General features: G+C 39.0%; 1 protein-coding gene across 15 annotated transcripts in view; it reads right to left on the bottom strand.

Annotated features, from left to right (window-relative positions):
* PRELID2 (PRELI domain containing 2) overlaps positions 1-15,413 on the bottom strand; it is a 764,348-nt gene that overhangs the window by 706,662 nt on the left and 42,273 nt on the right. For 14 of the 15 annotated variants that reach the window (XM_079916212.1, XM_079916216.1, XM_079916209.1 and 11 more), the window contains one exon: positions 5,012-5,117. In XM_079916212.1, the coding sequence (XP_079772338.1) occupies positions 5,012-5,117 (106 nt within the window). Of the gene's footprint in view, positions 1-3,998; positions 4,053-5,011; positions 5,118-15,413 lie in introns of those variants that run through there. The other variant, XM_079916208.1, reaches the window with a different exon arrangement.

A 15,413-nucleotide genomic window follows, 5' to 3' on the forward strand; every position in this document is an offset into this window, starting at 1 on the left:
CAGAATTACCATATAATCCAGCAAAGAACTGAAAGCAGAGATTTAAACAGATATTTATTCACCTTTGTTCATAGTAGCAACGTTTTGTGTCAGAAAGGCCCCCGAATTGCAAGTCACCTCAAAGTGGTAAAGGGAAAAGAGAAAAGCAGTTGAACAAGCCCCCAGAGGAACAAAATCAGAAGTGATCCTGAAACAGGAGGGAAGGGGGCAGGGCACAACCTTTAAAAGAAAGACAGCCATAGGACATTACAAAAACTGGTGAGAACTAACTAGGTCCAAGATGGCAGAAGATTCGACTTCCAGTAGACCTTGAGCCTCAGGATACGCTCACTGTAACACATCAGCACGTTAAATGACAAACCCACAGGCGCCATGACAGTTCCAAGGCCAACCATAAAAGGTCAAAAAGTGGGCCATGGTCCAATTCCCCACTCCTTCCCCATAACAGCTGAAATACTCCTACCACTCATTAGCCTATGAAATTATCCACCCCTATAAACACTGACAACCCCCGTACCCTGGTCCCTCTCACCTTCTAAGACGGCCCACACTCTGTCTGTGGAGTGCGTTTCTCTCAAATAAATCCACTTCTTACCTATCACTTTGTCTCTCACTGAATTCTTTCTGTGACAAGAATCAAGAACCTGAGTTTCATTAAGTCCTGAGACCAGGTGTGCGATCTCAATTAAAAGGCCGTGGGTTCAACGTTCATTGCAGCTCTATTTACAATAGCCAGGACATGGAAGCAACCTAAGTGCCCATCGACAGATGAATGGATAAAGATGTGGCACATATATACTATGGAATATTACTCAGCCATAAAAAGAAACGAAATTGAGTTATCTGTAGTGAGGTGGATGGACCTAGAGTCTGTCATACAGAGTAAGTCACAAAGAGAAAAACAAATACCGTATGCTAACACATATATATGGAATCTAAAAAAAAAAAAAAGGGTATGACGAACCTAGGGGCAGGACAAGAATAAAGATGCAGACGTAGAGAATGGACTTGAGGACATGGGGAGGGGGAAGGGTAAGCTGGGAAGAAGTAAGAGGGTGGCATGGACATATATATACTACCAAATGTAAAACAGATAGCTAGTGGGAAGCAGCCACATAGCACAGGGAGATCAGCTCAGTGCTTTGTGACCACCTAGAGGGGTGGACTAGGGAGGGTGGGAGGGAGATGCAAGAGGGAGGAGATATGGGGATATATGTATATGTATAACTGATTCACTTTGTTATACAGCAGAAACTAACACACCATTGTAAAGCAATTATACTCCAATAAAGATGTTAAAAAAATAAATAAATAAGAAGGCATTCCATAACATCTCAAGATTAATCTCCTTCTCTCCCATGGTCACATAGGGCACAATTAAAATCATTAAAGTAGAATGCATATATCAAAAAAAAAAAAATGACCGTGGGTTCAAGTCCCAGTCTGGGTTGCACAGTTTCAATCTCACCTTGGGGGTCCACATCTAGAACTAGGTTTTAATTTATACACACAGATATATATATGTACTTAGTGAGCACCTAGTTTTTCTTTTTCTGGGAAAAAAAACAGCTCCCACCTTCACCACTGTTACCATGACTATTAGCCTCAAGCTCTAACCTGCCCTCTTCCTGGAAGGAAGGGAAGTGTTATATTGTCTTACAGGAAACCGCCAGAACAGAAAAACAAGAGGCCACCAGAATCGGTTAGAACGAGTCAAATCCAAGAAGGTGGAAGACCTGACCTCCAGCAGACCCTGAGCCTCATTATATGCTCATGATAACAATATCATGCTGAATGACACACCTACCAGTGCCATGACAGGAAGTACCGGACCACAGAAGGAAGAAAAAGAAGTGGCACCCAGTTGCAGGAAGAACCCTGCCTTTTCCCAGAAAACCAATGCATACGTACCCACCACCACCATTAACCCTGCCTTTAAAAATCTCGCCTTGATCAACTCCCCACCCCCAGAAGTTGATTTGCGAACTAATTTCCTGCTTCTCCAGTCTCTGGCCATTGAATAAAATTTGTGCTGTTTCAGTCACAGCATCGTTTCATTATTGGCTGTCTGAATCCAAATGGAAAAAGAACCTTCGCCACCACCGAGGCAGGGGGCTTCTGCTGAGCTATGGTCCAACGATCAATCTGGTAACGTCCCCACTAAAGAGCCTCAGGGATAAAGTTCTAAACTGAAAATAAAGTCACCTAAAACACTCTAATGATGACTTCTACAGAAACCACTTAATCAGGCTCAGCTGTGAAGGTTTATCAGGAAGTCAGGCTGATACCGGAAAACATCACCACTTGGGTAAAAGATAAAAGATACTTAAGCATGAGTGGCTCCTAAAATTGAAAAGCTAACTAATTAAACTAAGCCTCTTTAAAAAAAAAAAAAGTAAAGTCAGAAAAGGCAAAAGCTAGCAGGAAAAATATATTCTTCCTTCTGAGCATAAATAAGTGGGAATTCAGAGGAGTCACTGGATTACTCACTTTAAAAATTTAGTCACTTGATGATTTCCAGATAAGTCACCAGAAACCAGCTGTGGACCTTGCTGTGCATTCTATTTCCTTTTTACTCATGTCCACGTTATGTACTGAGCACTGTCCTAGGTACTATGGTTGGGGGGACTGGGTGTAAGATGAATGAAACTGTCACTCTGTCATCAAGAGCCTAGTACTACTGTTAAGACCATCTAAAGCACAACACGATGCTGAGTTGGCTAGCATTCTGCTTCGTTCACCTGAACACATCTTGAACAGTGAGTGGCACAGTAAGTAATAAAAGATGGGGGTGTGAGTCCAGTCTCCACCCTTTGCCAGTCCTGTGACCTTGAGTAAATCCATTTAGCCCACACTCAACACAGTGCCTCCCACAAAGCGGGTACTCAAAATATATCTGCAAGAGGAAGGACTCTGGGCAAGCAGCCACCTACAGACTGGGTGCACTTACCTCTTCAAGACATTTCTCACCAATAAAATGGGAATAATAATGTCTCTTTATGTATCTCACAGAATCAGAATGTACACGATCACTGTGTGATTAAAAGTCACTAAAAGGTTCAGAATGATGGGCAGGTCAAACAGAGACCCACTCGGATCAAACAAACAATATTTATTTATCTAAATATTTATTTATCTGTGGGCTGCCAAACTATAGCCCACAGGCCAAATCCAGCCACCACCTGTGTTTGTATGGTCCACAAGATAACAATGGTTTTTACAAATGAACATTGGCAACCAATTTGATGGTAGGGAATACTAATTTTTAACCCCAACTCAGGTAAATGTTATCTCCCCCCAAAAAAGAATTCCATTCTTTTAAGAATTATATGCTTAGTAGACTTTTATTGTAAAAACTATACTCAATTACTATTATTATAATTTTAATTTTGTCAATAAAAAATGTGTGCACATTTGGTTCTCTCTTGTTACAAAGCACCCACACAGTATCTTGATTTTGTCTATTGGCCCACAAAGTCTAACAAATTTACTATCTGGCTCTTTACAGAAAAACTTTGCCACTTTTAATCTAAACAATGTCCCTGGGAATTCCCTGGTGGTCCAGTGGTTAGGACTCTGACGTCCACTGCAAAGATTACAGTTCAATCCCTGGTTGGGGTACTAGGATCCTGCAAGCCACGCAGTGCATCCATAAATAAATAAATAAACAAACAAACAATGTCCAAGAAGTCAACTCAGTCAGGGACATAGAACCAAAGTTATCTTCTCCTCAGCACTATTATTTTTAGAGTGCAATTTTGCAGAAGATGGGGCTGTTTACAAATGCATATTTTGCAAGATAGCAGGGTAAACCCGCAATAATGTCGGAGTAGGTGACAGTCACATCAGACCTTGCAGAAGCTCAACTATCCACTTCAAGCCCAGGCTTACACAGGCAGGGCCAGCCTGGCGATGTGCTCACCAGGGTCAGGAACACATCATCAATCTAGACAGTATGTCTATGGAGTACAGTACAGTACCAAATATTCATCCATCACCCTCAGCCTCCCAGATTAACACACTGTGGTCGAGGTTCATTCTTGAACCTAGATCTGTAAAACGAGAACCAAGGTCTATTACCCATAAAATCTAAGGTCATAATGATAGTTCTTTAGACCAGCCATTAAGCCTATCCCACAAAACAAAACTAGGTAACATGCATCATACCTGAGTAAACCCTGGAAATAAGTGATTATGTTCACCAACATAATTAATAACAATAATAATGACAAATAATTTTTAAATATAATAAATAAAACAAATACTAATAAAATAATTTTAAAATATTTTGGAACACCTACAATAGGCATATAAAGGTGCGTAAGAAATGGACTTTCCTAGGCGAGAAAACAGGATATATGAGTCTCTTATGTAATACTATATAAAACAGATGAAAAAAAGAATAGCACTACTTAAAACACAGGGTTAACACAGGACCTTAGAACTTCAAGGTGGCCTCTGAATAACATTCATGGAAGCCTAAGCTCCCACAAGTATAGAGCTTGAAAACCACAATAAAAGGCAATCAGCAGCTCCAGAGCTCTGTGTCTTCTTTGTCCAGAATATCAGGACAACAATAACAGCTATTTCCAAGGTTTGCGAGCATTAAATGAATTGATGATTAAATATTCTTTTTAGTGAGTAGCACATGGTAAGCACTCCGTAAATATTAGCTATTAGTATCTTTTTTACTAAATAGCTGTCATCACATTGTATATACAGTAAATATAATTATTCATTCTGATTATTTCTCTTTATTAGACTATACGTATTCCCATATTGTCACATATTCTTCATTGGCATGTTTTTAACTTAATGAGCCACAAATGGCACTTCACTTTTACTTTGATTTGGATTTATGTAATAATAAGTGAGGGTAATTATCTTTGCATATATTTATTAATTGTATATTTTTCTTGTTTTGTCTGTTCATGAGCCTTGTTCAAGAACCCAGTGGGAATCTCCATGGTTTCTTAAAATTAATGTTGGTTCAAAGTGAAAAGAAGCTTACCTTCTGGGCACCCTGTCTTAAAAATGTGCTGGCAAAAGTTTCCAAAACGCAGTTGAGAAAACCAGCCCCTGTGATTGAAATCCTGCCTTTTTGAATGAACTCTGTCCTGCAAAAAACAAAAATATACATCTTTGTAACACAACATTGTAAAGCAACTATACTCCAATAAAAATTAAAAAGAAAAAAAAAAATACATACACACACACACACACACACATTTGGTGTCATTGGTGTCACCTTTGGTGTCATTCTATATTTGAATATTTAAATTATAGGGATTTCCAACAGCATTATTACCACTTATAATCAACACAAAATAATATCCATAATAATTCATTAATTGCCTATTACAACAAAGATTTTATCAAAAGGAGACTTCCAGTTTATATAATATAAGCAACGTATTATACTCAAATTAAAGGCTATTCATTTCAAGTTGCTAAGAAAGTAGATTTTAAAAGTTCTCACCACACACACAAACTGTAACTATGTGAGGTAACGGATGTGTTAAATAACCTTATTGTAATAATTATTTTACAATATATACATATATCAAATCATTACACTGTACATCTTAAACTCACACAATATTACATGTCACTTACATCTCAAAGCTGGAAAGAAGAGAAAACACATGGGTACATTATGCTGATTATAAAAACTGCAGAACACAGAATTTTTATTTATACCTAACAAATAATTCAATGATCAAACTGTAATAGTCAGGACAGTCAACAAACTTTAAAAATCTCTACCTGTCCCAAAATAAATAAATTTAACTTATTCTAATATGTATATATATATATATATATGTATTTATATATATATATTTCTCATTCCATGCTACAAAATGTCTTGTTAAAATTGAGTATGAGACAATAATCAGCTGTATGACCTCAGGTAAATTACTTAGATTCTCTTAACTCAGTTTCTTCCCATGAAAATTGGGAATAATTATAGTATCTTCCTTTTACAACTAGTGTCAGAAGTAAATGAATTAATACATACAACAGGAACATGAACAGTTCCTGACACAAAGTAAGGAACTTATTATATGTTAGCCACCATTACTAAAGAGAGATAGACAGACAGAGACAGGAAAGAAGCCTGGAATGACTTCTTTAATCTTTGATTAGAAAAGGAGGTGAGACAGATTATATGTGCCACTAACCTATTTAAAGTTCTACCAATATTGGGACTTCCCTGGTGGCACAGTGGTTAAGAATCTGCCTGCCAGTGAAGGGGACACGGGTTTGAGCCCTGGTCCGGGAAGATCCCACATGCCATGGAGCAACTAAGCCTGTGTGCCACAACTACTGAGCCTGCGCTCTAGAGCCCGCGAGCCACAACTACTGAAGCCCGTGTGCCACAACTACAGAAGCCCATGAGCCTAGAGCCCATGCTCCATAACAAGAGAAGCCACCGCAATGAGAAGCCAGTGCACCGCAATGAAGAGTAGCCCCCACTCACTGCAACTAGAGAAAGCCCGCACACAGCAACGAAGACCCAACACAGCCAAAAATAAATAAATAAATAAATACATTTATTAAAAATAAAAAAAGTTCTACCAATATTAATTATCTCCATTTCATAAAGTAAAGATTTGAATAACACTTGAGAGTGATGTCATAAAGATGGCAGGATAGGAAGCCCCAGGCCCTCATTCCCCCACAGAGACCCCAACTTATGGGCCAAGTTGCCTTTATGAGAAGTGCATAAACCAGCTAAGAGACTGCAGCACCCCAGGCGAGTACAAAGCCAAGCAGAGCCACACTGAAGTGAACAAAAATGTTTGTTGCATTTACCTGCCACAGTCCCCATCCACCCAGCACAGGGCACCACAATCAGGAAAAAAACCCTGTCTCCTGGCTTCTCCTTGAAAGGAAAGAAACGAGCAGAATGTACAGCTAACATTCTGACTTTACAGTGGGCTGTCCAAGGAACTGGTTTCTGTCTTGCCTGACTCAGAAGGCTGAAGGGAACAGCAGCATACTTTGGATGTCTGGGGGCTGCTAAGAACAAAAGCAAGCATGGTGGCTTGTTATAGCACCAAAGAATCTGCAGTACCACAAACAGACACCAGGGGGAGCAAGAGAATATGAGCTCTTGATAACAGGGGCAAACCTTCTAACTGGAAAATTACACACACAAGCCCCAAAGAGAAACATCCTCACAAAAGACATGAGGGCCACCCCCCCCCAAAATCTCTACCCAGGCTGATGGGTGAAGGTCTTCCCCTGCACAAAGCCAGTCTGCAGAGGTTGGGAGAGGTGGCTGTCTTTTCAAATGCCCAAGTCTCAACAAAAGATCACAAAGTAAACAAAGAAACAAGGAAACAAGCCCCAACCAAAATGACAAGATAAATCTCTGGAAACCAATCCTAAAGAAATAGAAATCTATTAATTACCTGACAAAGAATTCAAAATAACCACATGAAAGATGGTCAATGAGTTAAAAGAGAACAGAGGTAGACAACTAAATGAAATCAGGAAAATGAGGCATGAACAAAATAAGAATATCAACAAAGAGACAGAAACTAATTTTAAGAAAAAAAAAACAAAAAACAGTAATCCAGGAACGGAAGAATAAAATATAAAAACTGAAAAATTCACTAGAAGGGTTAAACACCAGATCTGATCAAGCAGCAGAAAGAATCAGTGAACTTGAAGACAAGTCATTTAAAATTACTGAGTCAGAGGAGAATGAAAAATGAAAAAGAAAAAAGAATGAAGAAAAGTTAAGATGGCCTAATGGACTTACAGGACATCATGAAGTGGTCAATGTGCACATAACGGGAGTGCCAGAAGGAGAGGAGAGAAAGAAAGAAGCAAAAAGCCTATTTGAAGAAATAATGGCAGAAAACTTCCCAAATTTGAGGAAGAAAATGGACATCCAAATTCAAGAAGCTCAATGATGCCAAAGAGGATAAATCCTAAAGAGACCCACATCAAGACTTTTATAATCAAATCATCAAGTCGCAGACAATGAGAGAGAATCTTGAAAGCAGCAAGAAAAAAAGCAACTTGTCACATACAAGGGAGCCCACATAAAATTTTCAGCGATTTCTCAGGAGAAACTTAGTTCACAAAAAATTGATATGATATATTCAAAGTGCTAAAGAAAAAAAACCACTGTAAACCAAGAATACTGTATTTGTTAAAACTATCCTTCAACAATGAAGCTGAGCTCTTTGTTTCCTGGTGGGCGAGGAGAGGGTGTTCAGAGCACTGCTTAAAGGAGGTTCAGAGACGGGTGCAAGCTGCAGCTAACAGCGCAGACCCCAGAGACAAGCATGAGACGCTAAGGCTGCTGCTGCCGCCACCAAGAAGCCTGTGTGTGAGCACAGGTCACTATCCACACCCCCTTCCGGGGAGCCTGTGCAGCCCGCCACTGCCAGGGTCCCAGGATCCAGGGACAACTTCCCTGGGAGAACGCACGGCGCACCTCAGGCTGGTGCAATGTCACACTGGCCTCTGCCGCCGCAGGCTCGCCCCGCACTCCATATCCCTCCCTCCGCCTGGCCTGAGTGAGCTGGAGCCCCTTTAACCCCGTCCTGTCTGAGCGAAGAACAGATGCCCTCTGGCAACCTACACGCAGAGGCAGGGCCAAATCCAAGGCTGAGCCCCTGTGAGCTGTACAATCAAAGAAGAGAAAGGGAAATCTCTCCCAACAGCCTCAGGAGCAGCGGATTAAATCTTCACAATCATCTTGATGTACCCTGCATCTGTGGAATTCCTGAATAGACAATGAATCATCCCAAATTGAGGAGGTGAACTGTGACAGCAAGATTTACTATTTTTTCTCCTTTTCCTCTTTTTGAGAGTGTGTATGTATATGCTTCTGTGTGAGATTTTGTCTGTACAGCTTTGCTTTCAACATTTGTCCTAGGGTTTTTTCTGTCCATTTTTCTTTTGTTTTTTTTTTTACTTTTTAAAAAACTTTTCTTAATAATTATCTTTTATTTTAAAAACTTTATTTTATTTTACCTTATGTTATTTTATTTTGTTTTATCCTCTTTCTTTCTTTCTTTCTTTCTTTCTACTTTATCTCCCTTTTATTCTGAGACATGTGGATGAAAGGTTCTTGGTGCTGCAGCTAGGAGTCAGTGCTCTGCCTCTGAGGTTCGAGAGCCAACTTCAGGACACTGGTCCACAAGAGACCACCCAACTCCACGTAATATCAAATGGTGAAAATCTCCCAGAGATCTGCATCTCAACACCAACACCCAGCTTCACTCAACGACCAGCAAGCCACAGTGCTGGACACCCTATGCCAAACAACTAGCAAGACAGGAACACAACCCCACCCATTAGCAGAGAGGCTGTCTAAAATCATAATAAGTCCATAGACACCCCAAAACACACCACCAGACATGGACCTGCCCACCAGAAAGACAAGATCCAGCCTCATCCACCAAAACACAAGCACTAGTCCCCTCCACCAGAAAGCCTACACAACCCACTGAACCAACTTTAGCCATTGGGGACAGACACAAAAAACAACGGGAACTACGAACCTGCAGCCTGAAAAAAGGAGACGACAAACACAGTAAGATAAGCAAAATGAGAAGACAGAAAAACACACATCAGATGAAGGAGCAAGATAAAAACCCACCAGACCTAACAAATGAAGAGGAAATAGGAAGTCTACCTGAAAAAGAATTCAGAATAATGATAGTAAAGATGATCCAAAATCTTGTAAATAGAATAGACAAAATGCAAGAAACATTTAACAAGGACCTAGAAGAACTAAAGATGAAACAAGCAACAATGAACAACACAATAAATGAAATTAAAAGTACTCTAGATGGGATCAATAGCAGAATCACTGAGCCAGAAGAACAGATAAGTGACCTGGAAGATAAAATAGTGGAAATAACTACGGCAGAGCAGAATAAAGAAAAAAGAATGAAAAGAACTGGGGACAGTCTCAGAGACCTCTGGGACAACATTAAACGCACCAACATTCGAATTATAGGGGTTCCAGAAGAAGATGAGAAAAAGAAAGGGACTGAGAAAATTTTTGAAGAGATTATAGTTGAAAACTTCCCTAATATGGGAGAGGAAATAGTTAATCAATTCCAGGAAGCACACAGAGTCCCATACAGGATAAATCCAAGGAGAAATACACCAAGACACATATTAATCAAGCTGTCAAAAATTAAACAATTAAGAAAATGGGAATAGGAACATACATCTCGATAATTACCTTAAATGTAAATCGACTAAATGCTCCCACCAAAAGACACAGACTGGCTGAATGGATACAAAAACAAGACCCATATATATGCTGTCTACAAGAGACCCACTTCAGACCTAGGGACACATACAGACTGAAAGTAAGGGGATGGAAAAAGATATTCCATGCAAATGGAAACCAAAAGAAAGCTGGAGTAGCAATTCTCATATCAGACAAAATGCACTTTACAATAAAGACTATTAGAAGAGACAAAGAAGGACACTACATAATGATTAAGGGATTGATCCAAGAAGAATATATAACAATTGTAAATATTTATGCACCCAACATATGAGCACCTCAATACATAAGGCAAATACTAACAGCCATAAAAGGAGAAATCGACAGTAACACATTTATAGTAGGGGACTTTAACACCCCACTTTCACCAATAGACAGATCATCCAAAATGAAAATAAATAAGGAAACACAAGCTTTAAATGATACATTAAACACGATGGACTTAATTGATATTTATAGGACATTCCATCCAAAAATAACAGAATACACATTTTTCTCAAGTGCTCATGGAACATTCTGCAGGATAGATCATATCTGGGTCACAAATCAAGCCTTGGTAAATTTAAGAAAATTGAAATTGTATCAAGTAACTTTTCCGACCACAACACTATGAGACTAGATATCAATTACAGGAAAAGATCTGTAAAAAATACAAACACATGGAGGCTAAACAATACACTACTTAATAACGAAGCGATCACTGAAGAAATCAAGAAGAAATAAAAAAATACCGAGAAACAAATGACAATGGAGACACGAGGACCCCAAACGTATGGGATGAAGCAAAAGCAGTTCTAAGAGAGAAGTTTATAGCAATACAATCCTACCTTAAGAAACAAGAAACATCTCGAATAAACAACCTAACCTTGTACCTAAAGCAGTTAGAGAAAGAAGAACAAAAGAACCTCAAAGTTAGCAGAAGGAAAGAAATCATAAAGATCAGATCAGAAATAAAACAGAAATGAAGGAAATGATAGCAAAGATCAATAAAACTAAAAGCTGGTTGTTTGAGAAGATAAACAAAATTGATAAACCATTAGCAAGACTCATCAAGAGAAAAAAGGAGAAGACTCAAATCAATAGAATTAGAAATGAAAAAGGAGAAGTAACAACTGACACTGCAGAAATACAAAAGATCATGAGAGATTACTACAAGCAACTTATGCCAATAAAATGGACAACCTGGAAGAAATGGACAAATTGTTAGAAATGCACAACCTGCCAAAACTAAATCAGCAAGAAATAGAAAATATGAACAGACCAATCACAAGCACTGAAATTGAAACTGTGATTAAAAATCTTCCAACAAACAAAATCCCAGGACCAGAAGGCTTCACAGGAGAATTCTATCAAACATTTAGAGAAAAGCTAACACCTATCCTTCTCAAACTCTTCCAAAATATAGCAGAGGGAGGAACACTCCCAAACTCATTCTACAAGGCCACCATCACCTTGATACCAAAACCAGACACGGATGTCACAAAGAAAGAAAACTACAGGCCAATATCACTGATGAACACAGATGCAAAAATCCTCAACAGAATACTAGCAAACAGAATCCAACAGCACATTAAAAGGATCATACACCATGATCAAGTGGGGTTTATTCCAGGAATGCAAGGATTCTTCAATATACGCAAATCAATCAATGTGATACACCATATTAACAAACTGAAGGAGAAAAACCATATGGTCATCTCAATAGATGCAGAGAAAGCTTTCGACCATATTCAACACCCATTTATGATAAAAAACTCTCCAGAAAGTAGACATAGAGGGAACTTTCCTCAACATAATAAAGGCCATATATGACAAATCCACAGCCAACATCGTCCTCAATGGTGAAAAACTGAAAGCATTTCCACTAAAACCAGGAACAAAACAAGGCTGCCCACTCTCATCACTCTTATTCAACATAGTTTTGGAAGTTTTAGCCACAGCCATCAGAGAAGAAAAGGAAATAAAACGAATCCAAATCGGAAAAGAAGAAGTAAAACTGTCACTGTTTGCAGATGACATGATACTATACATAGAGAATCCTAAAGATGCTACCCGAAAACTACTAGAGCTAATCAATGAATTTGGTAAAGTAGCAGGATACAAAATTAATGCACAGAAATCTCTGGCATTCCTGTACACTAATGAGGAAAAATCTGAAACTGAAATCAAGAAAACACTCCCATTTACCATTGCAATGAAAGGAATAAAATATCTAGGAATAAACCTACCTAAGGAGACAAAAGACCTGTATGCAGAAAATCATAAGACACTGATGAAAGAAGTTAAAGATGATACAAACAGATGGAGAGATATACCATGTTCTTGGATTGGAAGAACCAACATTGTGAAAATGACTCTACTACCCAAAGCAATCTACAGATTCAATGCAATCCCTATCAAACCAACACTGACATTTGTCACAGAACTAGAACAAAAAATTTCACAATTTGTAGGGAAACACAAAAGATCCCGATAGCCAAAGCAATCTTGAGAACGAAAAACGGAGCTGGAGGAATCAGGCTCCCTGACTTCAGACTATACTACAAAGCTACAGTAATCAAGACAGTATGGTACTGGCACAAAAACAGAAAGATACATCAATGGAACAGGATAGAAAGCCCAGAGATAAACCCACACACATATGGTCACTTTATCTTTGATAAAGGAGGCAGGAATATACAGTGGAGAAAGGACAGCCTCTTCAATAAGTGGTGCTGGGAAAACTGGACAGATACATGTAAAAGTATGAAATTAGATCACTCCCTAACACCATACACAAAAATAAGCTCAAAATGGATTAAAGACCTAAATGTAAGGCCAGAAACTATCAAACTCTTAGAAGAAAACATAGGCAGAACACTCTATGACATAAATCACAGCACGATCCTTTTTGACCCACCTCCTAGAGAAATGGAAATAAAAACAAAAATAAACAAGTGGGACCTAATGAAACTTCAAAACTTTTGCACAGCAAAGGAAACCATAAACAAGACCAAAAGACAACCCTCAGAATGGGAGAAAATATTTGCAAATGAAGCAACTGACAAAGGATTAATCTCCAAAATTTACAAGCAGCTCACGCAGCTCAATAACAAAAAAACAAACAACGTAATCCAAAAATGGGCAGAAGACCTAGATAGACATTTCTCCAAAGAAGATATACAGACTGCCAACAAACACATGAAAGAATGCTCAACATCATTAATCATTAGAGAAATGCAAATCAAAACTACAATGAGATATCATCTCAAACCAGTCAGAATGGCCATCATCAAAAAATCTAGAAACAATAAATGATGGAGAGGGTGTGGAGAAAAGGGAACACTCTTGCACTGCTGGTGGGAATGTGAATTGGTACAGCCACTATGGAGAAAAGTATGGAGGTTCCTTAAAATACTACAAATAGAACTACCATATGACCCAGGAATCCCACTACTGGGCATATACCCTGAGAAAACCATAATACAAAAAGAGTCATGTACCAAAATATTCATTGCAGCTCTATTCACAATAGCCCGGAGATGGAAACAACCTAAGTGTCCATCATCGGATGAATGGATAAAGAAGATGTGGCACATATATACAATGGAATATTACTCAGCCATAAAAAGAAACGAAATTGAGCTATTTGTAATGAGGTGGATGGACCCAGAGTCTGTCATACAGAGTGAAGTAAGTCAGAAAGAGAAAGACAAATACCATATGCTAACACATATATATGGAATTTAAGAAAAAAAGTCATGAAGAACCTAGGGGTAAGACGGGAATAAACACACAGACCTACTAGAGAATGGACTTGAGGATATGGGGAGGGGGAAGGGTAAGCTGGGACAAAGTGAGAGAGTGGCATGGACATATACACACTACCAAACGTAAAATAGATAGCTAGTGGGAAGCAGCCGCAAAGCATAGGGAGATCAGCTTGGTCCTCTGTGACCACCTAGAGGGGTGGGATAGGGAAGGTGGGAGGGAGGGAGACGCAGGAGGGCGGCAGACGCAGGAGGGAAGAGATATGGGAACATATGTATATGTATAACTGGTTCACTTTGTTATAAAGCAGAAACTAACACACCACTGTAAAGCAATTATACTCCAATAAAAATGGAAAAATATAAAAATAATAATGAAGGTGAAATTAAGGCTTCCCAGATAAACAATGCTAAGGGAGTTCATCACCACAAGATACTGGACTTTGCCTCATTTATTCATTTGTTCAATACACACTGCCTGAGTGGCTACTATCTACTAAGCACCTTACTGGGTTCAAGAGCCCCACAGGGAAGGACAGTTTCTGTCCTCCAGGATCTCACTGACTAGTTGGAAAGACACATAGACAAGAGGGTGAATGTCACACCAGCAAATGCAGGCAAAGCATTCTACCAGAGGAAAACCACAAGGTCTCAGACAAGAAGGTGTGTGAAGGAGCAGAGAATGTCTGAAGAGCAGCCAGTTATCTGAAAATACCCAATACTTAGTAAGGGGCTTGATCAATTTTTTCCCATAAAAATGACTAGAGTATAAGGTGGGTGTGGGAGATGTTAGGAGATAAGGCTGGAAGGACAGATGGAGACCAGGTTGCAAATGGTATTCCCAGACTGAGGAGTTTAGACTTTACCCTGAAGGCAAGAAGGACTTCGCCTCTGAGGCCACCAAGTAACAGGTACAGATGAACAGTTACATGTGCACCATTGCCTAAAAGGCTTGTTGCCATTCCTTAATGTTTTTAGATGACTTCCTCTCCCCATTTTCGGCACAGTGCCTGCATTCAATGAGTTCAATGAGTATTTGTTAAATGGATAAATTAATATTAAATTTCTTTACAATCAAAAATATTCCGCAACAACAAAAAACTTCCCCCTACCTTCTTATATCTCTAAGGAAAGGAAATGGGAGCCAAATCTCCCATAGGTGTACTTGGGTGTATTTGTACATGTATATATGAGCACATTCACTAACACTAAGAAATATATTGAGAAAACTATGAATTCAAAAAGCTGTGTTTTGGTAAAAATAGCTACTATAACCTCTTAATTAGACCTTGTCTCTAATTCTCTAATAGCAGTAGCCTCTACATTTAGATCATGCATATAGTGAAAGGAAGCCTTCAGAATACTTCTCTCTCCCTCACCCTCTCCTGTCTACC

The sequence above is a fragment of the Stenella coeruleoalba genome, assembly GCF_951394435.1.
Source record: "Stenella coeruleoalba genome assembly, chromosome: 3".
Lineage (NCBI taxonomy): Eukaryota > Metazoa > Chordata > Mammalia > Artiodactyla > Delphinidae > Stenella > Stenella coeruleoalba.